At 43.2% G+C, this 10,056-nt stretch overlaps 1 protein-coding gene across 2 annotated transcripts in view; it reads left to right on the top strand.

Annotated features, from left to right (window-relative positions):
- The window catches only part of SLC25A17 (solute carrier family 25 member 17), a 52,648-nt gene that overhangs the window by 23,373 nt on the left and 19,219 nt on the right, over positions 1-10,056 (top strand). For both annotated transcript variants that reach the window (XM_017870262.1, XM_017870263.1), the window contains 3 exons: positions 287-347; positions 5,664-5,730; positions 7,884-8,035. In XM_017870262.1, coding sequence (XP_017725751.1) covers positions 287-347; positions 5,664-5,730; positions 7,884-8,035 — 280 coding nt within the window. The remainder of the gene's footprint in view (positions 1-286; positions 348-5,663; positions 5,731-7,883; positions 8,036-10,056) is intronic.

Genomic DNA, 10,056 nt, shown 5'->3' with positions numbered 1-10,056 from the left:
CCCAGCCTGGGCAACAAAGTGAGACCCGCATCTTTACAGAAAAATTTAAAAATTAGCCAAACATGGTGCTGTGCACCTGGATGGTATGTGCTTATAACCCCAACTACTTGAGAAACTGAGGTGGCAGGCAGGATCACTTGAGCCCAAGAGTTTGAGGCTGCTGTAAACCACATCCACGCCACTGCACTGTAGCCTAGATGACAGAGCAAGATCCTGTCTCAAAAAAAAAAAAAGTTGTGACTTACTATGTTTGTGATACTGTCATGGCCTTTTTCAAACTTTTCAGGGAAGCGTGACAGCAATGACAGTGTTTTTTCCCCTGGATACAGCTAGACTTCGACTTCAGGGTGAGTATTTATCTTTTGTAGAAATCATATTCCTATTCATTTGGTGTCAGGAAGCAAACGTTTTCTCTAGTAATTTCTTTTCTTCTTCTTCTTCTTCTTTTTTTTTTTTTTTTTTTTAGACGGAGATTTACTTTTGTAGCCCAGGCTGGAGTGCAATGGCGTGATTTCGGCTCACCGCAACCTTCGCCTCCTGGGTTCAAGCGATTCTCCTGCCTCAGCCTCCCAAGTAGCTGGGATTACAGGAACCTCTTTTTTAGTAGAAATGGGGTTTCACCATATTGGCCAGGCTGGTCTTGAACTCCTGATCTCAGGTGATCTCCTGCCTTGGCCTCCCAAAGTGCTGGGATTACAGGCATGAGCCACCGCACTCAGCCTCCTTTTTTTTTTTTTCTTTTTTTAATGTATGTGTGATTTTATTTTTTTAGGGGGGATAGGGTTAAGGGGGAACAAGTTTTGACGGAGAAAATAAGCTTTTCAGCTGAAACTGTATCTCAGAAGTTTGAAATAAGTTGTAGAAGAGGGAGAAGATAGATACCTGGTAGACTGGGGCCTAAAATTGCCACCCCCTTTCCCACTCTAGAGGCCCCTTGACTTCCTGCTCCAGATTACGGTGGGGAAGGAAGCTTTCACTCTTTCTTCTGCCCATCGATGATCTGAAAGAGGCAGATGGGGAAAAGGCTCCGAGGAACCAATGGTGCACATCAGGCCATGTTACTTTCTCTGTCTGAGATGAGTTCTCTAACACCCAGGGTAAAGGGTGGACTGTAGCTCTATGGACTCAATTTGCCTCCGACCTTGGCCAGAGCTTTTTGCCCAGTTGTTGCTGACAACTGATGACAAGACAGGCAAAGATCAAGGCCACATCAACAGCCCCTTCGAATTTCCAGAGCAGGTGTATTTCTATCAGAGCTAAGCGGGGATCTTTCAAACTCATTCCTTAGATGAGCTGCTTGCGGTTTTCTCTACATACCCTGTGAAGCCACACTCTGGGGTGGCTTTAGCCTGGAAATGAGAACGGGCAGTGCCCCCTTCTATGCAGATCTAAGATGCTCAGGACCGCTGCTCCTCCTGGGGTGCAGAGGCAGTGCTTACTCTACAGCCCTCGCGGAGGTTGCAGGTCAGGGCGGGAAAGCCAGAGGTGCCCATGGGGCAAAGGCTTTATCAGATGTCTCTGTGGCCACAGCAAGAAAAACTCACGTGCTTTTGTTGGATGCGGAGGAAGGGGTGGCTGGGCATACAGGCCTGGCTAACCTCGACCTCCACCCCAGTCTAGTGATTTCTGAATTAATCTATGATTTCTGATACTATAGAGATCCACCATTGACTTTAAATACTGGTCATCATTGTTTCCTTTTTTTTTTTTTTAAGTTTTATTTTCCTTTTCTTTCCAGAAGATATGTTTCCTAATTAACAGAGTCATTCCTAGATGAGTCATAGCCTCAGCCATTTTCTTTTCTTTTTTTTTTTTTTTTTTTTTGAGACGGAGTCTTGCTCTGTCACCCAGGCTGGAGTGCAGTGGCCAGATCTCAGCTCACTGCAAGCTCCTCCTCTCGGGTTCACGCCATTCTCCTGCCTCAGCCTCCTGAGTAGCTGGGACTAGAGGCGCCCGCCACCTCACCTGGCTAGTTTTTTGTATTTTATAGTATAGATGGGGTTTCACCGTGTTAGCCAGGATGGTCTCGATCTCCTGACCTTGTGATCCACCCATCTCGGCCTCCCAGAGTGCTGGGATTACAGGCTTGAGCCACTGTGCCCGGCCTGCCTCAGCCATTTTCTAATCTAAGAACCTGAGTGGACTTGCATTAATAATTTTGAATCGTTAACAATCCTTTTCTAAGAAGCCATATGACTTTTTTAAGGCACACAGTGGAGAGTTTTTTGAGGGAGTTAGATGGTCTCAAAAGAAGAGGCAGAACAGGAACATACTGGAGCCACATACTCAATGCCATTGCTAATGTAGGCATGTAGTCCTAATCTGCCTTTGCAGCTTCATAGGACTCTACAATTCACTGTGATTCTTGCCTGTTTTTTCCTCAGATTTGTTCAAGTTGAAATTGTAAACCTATGCCAGAACTTGCATGAAGAGATGAGTAAGATTAGCTTCGAATAGTAATTCAAAGGTTAAACCCTTCATGCCTACTATTTTGGTTAATTTTAGAGTTTTGGATAAATAATTTTATACTATTCAAAAGGCAAAATATATAAAAAGGTATACAGTGCAGTGAAAATGCTCACTCTTAGTCTGCCCTGTCTCCCTTTCCTCTTCACTGCAGGTAACGTTTATCAGTTTCTTGAGTAGCCTTGCAGACTTTCTTTATGGGATAACAAGCGAATAAGAATATATAGTCTTAATTTTCTCTCTTTTTTACATAAACAGCATACTTTACATGCTGTCCTGTACTTTGAACTTTTCACTTAACAGTATGTTTTAGACGCCTTCCGAATCAGCGCATTGGGAGCGTCTTCGTCTGTCTTACAGCCGTGGGGCGTTGCGTGGTGTGAATGCACCATAGTCTGTGTCTTCGTCTGTCTTACAGCCGTGGGGCGTTGCGTGGTGTGAATGCACCATAGTCTGTGTCTTCGTCTGTCTTACAGCCGTGGGGCGTTGCGTGGTGTGAATGCACCATAGTCTGTGTCGCCCTTCCCCGTTGTAGATTCTTGGGTTGTTTCCACCCTTTTGTTATTACAGAAATGATGTAAGAATAGATTTGTTCCTATGCCACGTTGTTTCTGTGAATTCTATGGGATAAATTCCCAGATGTAGGATTACTGCATTGAAGGGTAATTGTGTTTGTAATTTTGATAATTATTGCCAGATTGCCTTCTTTTTTTTGAGACAGAGTCTCTCTCTGACGCCCAGGTTGGAGTGCAGTGGCGTAACCTCGACTCACTGCAACCTCTGCCTCCTGGATTCACGTGATTCTCCTGTCTCAGCCTCCCGAGTAGCTGGGATTACAGCCTTGCGTCACCCTATCTAGCTAATGTTTGTATTTTCAGTAAAGATGGGGTTTCGCCATATTGGCCAGGCTGGTCTCGAACTCCTGACCTCAGGTGATCCACCCGCCTCAGCCTTCCAAAGTGCTGGGATTACAGGCGTGAGCCACCACGCCCGGCCTCAGATTGCCTTCTATAGGGGTTTGCCAGTTTGCCATCCCACAAGCCATACTGGTACCAATTTTAATTCTTAGGAAATTGGTTAATTTGCATATTTTATGTTCTAAAATTGCTTTTCAGGTATGGGTAGGAAATTTGAAGTTAATTAAGGTGAGTTTTGTTTTCAGTGAGAATGCCAGGAAAACACAGTCCTCATCCTTTTGAGACTTTTTATTTTTTAGATTAGGAGACAGAACACAAGGCTAAAACCCTTTAAGAAACTTGAATTTTAGCTTGGACATGGTGGCTGATGCCTATAATCCCAGCACTTTGGGAAGCCGAGGCGAGTGGCTACCAAGGTCAGGAGTTCGAGACCAACCTGGCCAGCATGGTGAAATCCCGTCTCTACTAAAAAAAAAAAAAAAAATTAGCTGGGCATGGTGGCAGGAGCCTGTAATCCCAGCTACTTAGGAGGCTAAGGCAGGAGAATAGCTTGAACCCAGGAGGCAGAGGTTGCAGTGAGCCGAGACCACACCACGGCACTCCAACCTGGGTGACAAAGCGAGACTCTGTCTCAAAATAAAAAAAGAAAAAAGAAACTTGAATTTTAATACTGGCTTTGCTGCCGACCACATCTGTCCTTCCAGCTTTTGTGTCTATAGCCTCTCCTGTAAAAGGTAGAGAGTAATTTATTTCCTCTCTGCATTATAAGATGCTGAAATGAGAAAATATGTACATTAATTGAATAAAACAAGAGAGCTTTATGAAATACAAGAAATATATTAGGCTTGGTGCGGTGGCTCATGCCTGTAATCCCAGCACTTTGGGAGGCTGAGGCAGATGGATCATGAGGTCAGGAGATCAAGACCATCCTGGTAACACAGTGAAACCCTGTCTCTACTAAAAATACAAAAAATTAGCTGGGCGTGGTGGCGGGCATCTGTAGTCTCAGCTACTCGGGAGGCTGAGGTAGGAGAATGGCATGAACCCAGGAGGCGGAGCTTGCAGTGAGCCAAGATTGCGCCACTGCACTCCAGCCTGGGCAACAGAGCGAGACTCCGTCTCAAAAAAAAAAAAAAAAGAAAAGAAATTGTTTCTGTCATGTCTTTTCCTTTGGAAATTAGGAATTACATTAGATTGCTTTATGGTTCATGAGTAACAGATGAAGGCCAAGGGATCTGCAGTGGGAATTTAGCACATGGTCACACGGGAATCATTTAGTTCTAGGGCAACCTAGGGAGCTCAAAGGTGAGGTAAATGGCATTTTAATGAAACTTGCTGATGCTGACAATTATAATTCTCAAAGGATTTAGTTTAAACATACACAGGCCAGGTGTGGTGGCTCAATGCCTGTAATCCTAGCACTTTGGGAGGCCAAGGCATGAGGATCCCTTGAGCCCAAGAGTTTGAGACCAGCCTGGGCAACATAGTGAGACTCCGTCTCTAAAAATATTAAAAAATAGATGGGGCACAGTGGCTCATGCCTATAATCCCAGCACTTTGGGAGGCCGAGTTGGGCAGATCACCTGAGGTCAGGAGTTCAAGACCAGCCTGACCAAAATAGCAAAACCCCACCTCTACTAAAATACAAAAATTATCTGGGCATGGTGGTGTGCACCTGTAATCCCAGCTACTTGGGAGGCTGTGACAGGAGAATCGCTTGGACCCAGGAGGTGGAGGTTGCAGTGAGCTGAGATCACGCCACTGCCCTCCAACCTGGGTGACAGAGTGAGACGCTGTCTCGAAAAAAAAAAAACAAAAAAAAAAAAAGGCCGGGCGCGTGTGGTCAAGCACTGATATCCAGCACTTTGGGCCGAAGACGGGCAGAATACGAGAGTCAGGACTGATCGGGAGACTCAATCCTTTGGGGGGGGGGGGGGTGGAGGGGGAGGGAGAGAGAGGGGAGAGGGGGGGGGGGGGGAGGGAGGAGGGGGGAGGGGGGGAGGTGGGAGGGGGGGCTAACACGGTGAAACCCGTCTCTACTAAAAAATACAAAAAAATTAGCCGGGCGAGGTGGCGGGCGCCTGTAGTCCCAGGCTCTCGGGAGGCTGAGGGCAGGAGAATGGCGTGAACCCGGGATGGCGTGAGCTTGCAGCTGAGCTGAGATCGGCCACAGCACTCCAGCCTGGTGCGGCTAGGAGCGAGACTCCGTCTCCAAAAAAAAAAAAAAAAAAAAAATTTTAATTAATAAATAAAATAAACATGCATTGTTTGGTCTTGTAGTTGATGAGAAAAGAAAATCCAAAACTACACACATGGTGCTCCTGGAGATCATTAAAGAAGAAGGACTGTGAGTACTACCTCATTTCACCTTCGTTAAACAAAGCAACTTGTTAGGAGATTCCTGTGCCTCCAGTAGAGTTATGCTTACTTTCTATCTATTTTCATAGCACTATAATGTTGTAAACTTATAATTGCCTGATTTATAAGTACATAATTGTTTTCAGTTTCTTAAAGATCTGTAGTGAGGCATTTGATTCTTTTTATTTATTTTGTACAATATTTATCTTAAGCCATTTGATTCTTGATCATGGAGTCTTCCATGAAACTAAAATGCATTGTTTTATATACAGTAAACTGAAAAAAATAGTTGTTTAGTTCATTCCTGTCAGGTGCATTAAGACAGATGATGTACTTCTTTTTTTTAGCTTTTATTGGAAATAATTTTAAATTTACAAAAATTTGCAAAACTGAACTTAGTACAAAGAAGATAAGTATATGCTTTACCCAGATTCATCTGTTAACATCTTTTCCTGTTTGTTTTACCATTTTTGCTCATGCTCTCCCTCTCCCACCTCCCTTTTCTCCTTCTTACTCACACCACACACAAATTTTCTTTGAATTATTTGAGAGTAAGTTACATACATCAAAGCCTTTAGCCCCATGATGTTGACACTTTTAAAGAATACAGTCCGCCTGTAATCCTAGCGTTTTGGGAGGCCAAGGCAGGCGGATCACCTGAGATCAGGAGTTCGAGACAGCCTGACCAACATGGAGAAACCCCATCTCTACTAAAAATACAAAATTAGCTGGGCATGGTGGTGCATGCCTATAATCCCAGCTACTGTGGAGGCTGAGGCAGGAGAATCACTTGAACCTAGGAGGTGGAGGTTGCAGTGAGCCAAGATCGCGCCATTGTACGCCAGCCTGGGCAACAAGAGTGAAACTCAGTCTCAAAAAAAAAAGAATGTTTCTCATTTTAAGTTTGCCTCACATTTCCTCATGATTCCATTGAGGTTGTACATTCTTGGCCTCAATAATGCACAGGTGATATTGTGTCCTCAAGGTATCACATCTTGACTCACATATTGCCTGCCTGCCCTTGGTTAGCTAATTATGATTTTTTTTTTTTTTTTTTTTTGAGACGGAGTCTCGCTCAGTTGCCCGGACTGGAGTGCAGTGGCCGGATCTCGGCTCACTGCAAGCTCCGCCTCCCGGGTTTACGCCATTCTCCTGCCTCAGCCTCCCCTGTAGCTGGGACTACAGGTGCCCGCCACCTCGCCCGGCTAGTTTTTTGTATTTTTTAGTAGAGATGGGGTTTCACCATGTTAGCCAGGATGGTCTCGATCTCCTGACCTCGTGATCCACCCGTCTCGGCCTCCCAAAGTGCTGGGATTACAGGCTTGAGCCACCGCGCCCGGCCGCTAATTATGATTTCTTAAATTTGATTTGGCCACTGTGCGATTACTTTTTTCTTCTCTTGTAACTGTAAGCAGTCTATGTGGAGATACTTTAAAACAATACAAATATCCTGCCCCTTGTCAACATTTCTCCGCTAAATTTACCACGAGTTGCAAAATGATAACTTTCCAACTCCAGCATTGCCTCCACAGTGGCAGTTTTACCAGTGTTGGCATTCTGCTATAAGCAGGACTTCCCCTTCTTGAGAACTTCATTTATTTAGCTACTTATTATTGGTATAGACTCAGAAATGTCTATTTTTCAGTGATTTACAATTGATTACTTAATTATTTTGGTATTCAAATTGCCCCAGATTTGGCCTGTAGCCAAACCCTGTGAGCTTCTGTGCCCTTATGAATTCCATCTTTTTTTTTTTTTTTTTTCCAGTACTTATTTTCTATAATTACTTCATTTTAACTGTTCTTGCCCTGTCATAAAACATGAATGGTACTCTATTAACTAACAGCCATAAGGAAGTTGTCTCTAATTTTATATACCAACGTTACTAAAGAAAATTAAGGGAAGGAATGAATAAATCAGTCAGACTTTGTGTTGTTTCTTTGGTATCATTAGTGCTAGAATAGATTCCTTGATTTGGACATCCTTCAGAATGTGAGGTGTGTGTACAGTTTGGAGTCCCTTGTATTCTTGTAGGAGTGAAGCTTGAGACCATGTGAGTGATGGTCAGCCCTTCCTAGGATTTCTCTGCCAATTTCTAATTTGTCCATGACCTTTACTTTGCTTATTGTGTTTTTCCCCTAGCCTGGCACCATATCGAGGGTGGTTTCCAGTGATTTCCAGTCTCTGCTGCTCCAATTTTGTCTATTTCTACACTTTTAATAGCCTCAAAGCAGTCTGGGTCAAAGGTCAACGTTCTACCACTGGAAAAGATCTGGTAGTTGGGTTTGTTGCAGGTAACAAGGTTTTCTGGGTGTAAAATGTTTTTATATTTACCTTGTGGTTTTATATATCTAAGAGGTTATTTAGCCCAAAGTAATGCTTACAAAGAATATAGCCAGTTTTCCAACTTGTTTTTTTTTTTTTAATTGTATTAAAAAACATGTAACATAAAATTTACCATGTTAATAATTTTAAGTGTAAGATCAGTAGTGTTAAATATGTTCACAATGTTGTGAAACAAATCTCCAGTACTTTTGCATATTGCAGACCTGATTCTATTCTCATTAAACTCCCCTTTTCCCTCTCCCTCAGCCCCTAGTAACCACCATTCTACTTTCAGTTTCTAAGAATTTGATTGCTTTAGATACTTGATACCAGTTGAATCATATACTACTTGTTTTTCTTGTGACGGGCTTATTTCACTTAGTATAATGTCTTTGACTTTCATCCATGCCATACAGCATGTATTATGCCTTCCTTACTTTTTTATGACTGAATCCATTATATGTGTATATCACATTCTGTTTATCCATTCATCTGTTAATGGGCACTTAAGTTGCTTCCATCTTTTCACTATTGTGAGTAGTGCTATGAAAATGAGTGTGTAGCTATCTATTTGAGAGCCTGCTTTCCATTCTTTTGGATATATACCCAGAAATGGGATTGCTGGATCATTTGAAATTCTGTTCAGTTTTCTCGGGGACCTCCATACTGTTTTCCATAACACTGTAACGTTTATAACAGAAGTTTACACAGAAGTTCCCATTTTTCCACATCCTCGCTAACACTTATTTTCTGTTTTATGATAGTAGCTATCCTAATGGGTATGAGGTGATATCTCACTGTGGCTTTAATTTGCATTTCTCTGATGATTAGCGATGTTGAACATCTTTTCATATGTTTGTTGGCCATTTGTGTATTATCTTTGCAGAAATGTCTGTTCTGGTTCTTTGTCCGTTTTATAATCGGGTTATTAGATTTTTTTGCTTTAAAGTTATAGGATTTCTGTATGTGGTATAATAAAAAATATATGTGGCCTTTGTCCCTGGTTCCTGGCACAGTTCCTAAAACCATTGGAATTTCCTGAGTGGTAGTATCTTTTGTTATTCCTAATGAGCCCGTTTTAACTATCCCTGAGTTTAGGTTAATAAGGTTACTATTGGATGGCTCCTAGATAGCTTCAGGATGGAGGCTGGTGGCCAGAGGAACCAGCCATGTGCTTAGAGAGAAGTGGGGAGAGGTTGAATTGTGGATAAATAACTCAGGATGGAAGTCTAGGAGTCATCACAGGCTCTTCGTGCCTTCACCCGCTCCACATCTGCTTCGCCATCCAGAACCATTGGTCTGTCTCCTCAGTATCTCTTGGATCCATTTCCTCTTCTCCATATCCATATCCTTTTCCCCAAATCAAGCCTTACCATTGCTCACCTGGACTATTGCACTAGTCTGATCTTCCCTTTGAGGTCTTCCTCATGAACCCACTTTGCAGTTTTGCAGCCTTTCTAGGAGAGTAGTTTTCAAAGAGTATCATGACGCAAAGAACTCAAGTTTGAGATTTGTTCACTTGGGGAAAAAAAATTAGAATAGTTCCTGTACAGAAAAAAGACTTGTTTTTTACGTAAATTACAACAAATGGCAATCTAGTGGGATCTTCTATACTTGAGACCAGTTATTTGTAATACCTTGATTTTAATCACTTTAGATTGGTTTATATGTATTTGCATTTGAAAGATTATAACTCGCCGGGCGCAGTGGCTCACACCTGTAATCCCAGCACTTTGGGAGGCCGAGACGGGCGGATCACGAGGTCAGGAGATCGAGACCATCCTGGCTAACCCGGTGAAACCCCGTCTCTACTAAAAAATACAAAAAAACTAGCCGGGCGAGGTGGCGGGCGCCTGTAGTCCCAGCTACTGGGGAGGCTGAGGCAGGAGAATGGCGTTAACCTGGGAGACGGAGCTTGCAGTGAGCCGAGATCCGGCCACTGCATTCCAGCCTGGGCGACAGAGTGAGACTCCGTCTCAAAAAAAAAAAA

This window comes from Rhinopithecus bieti, unplaced genomic scaffold (genome assembly GCF_001698545.2).
Source record: "Rhinopithecus bieti isolate Rb0 unplaced genomic scaffold, ASM169854v2 scaffold_4967, whole genome shotgun sequence".
In the NCBI taxonomy this organism is placed as follows: Eukaryota; Metazoa; Chordata; class Mammalia; order Primates; family Cercopithecidae; genus Rhinopithecus; species Rhinopithecus bieti.
Note: the sequence above shows the minus strand (reverse complement) of the source record. Positions and strands in the feature narration are given on the sequence as shown.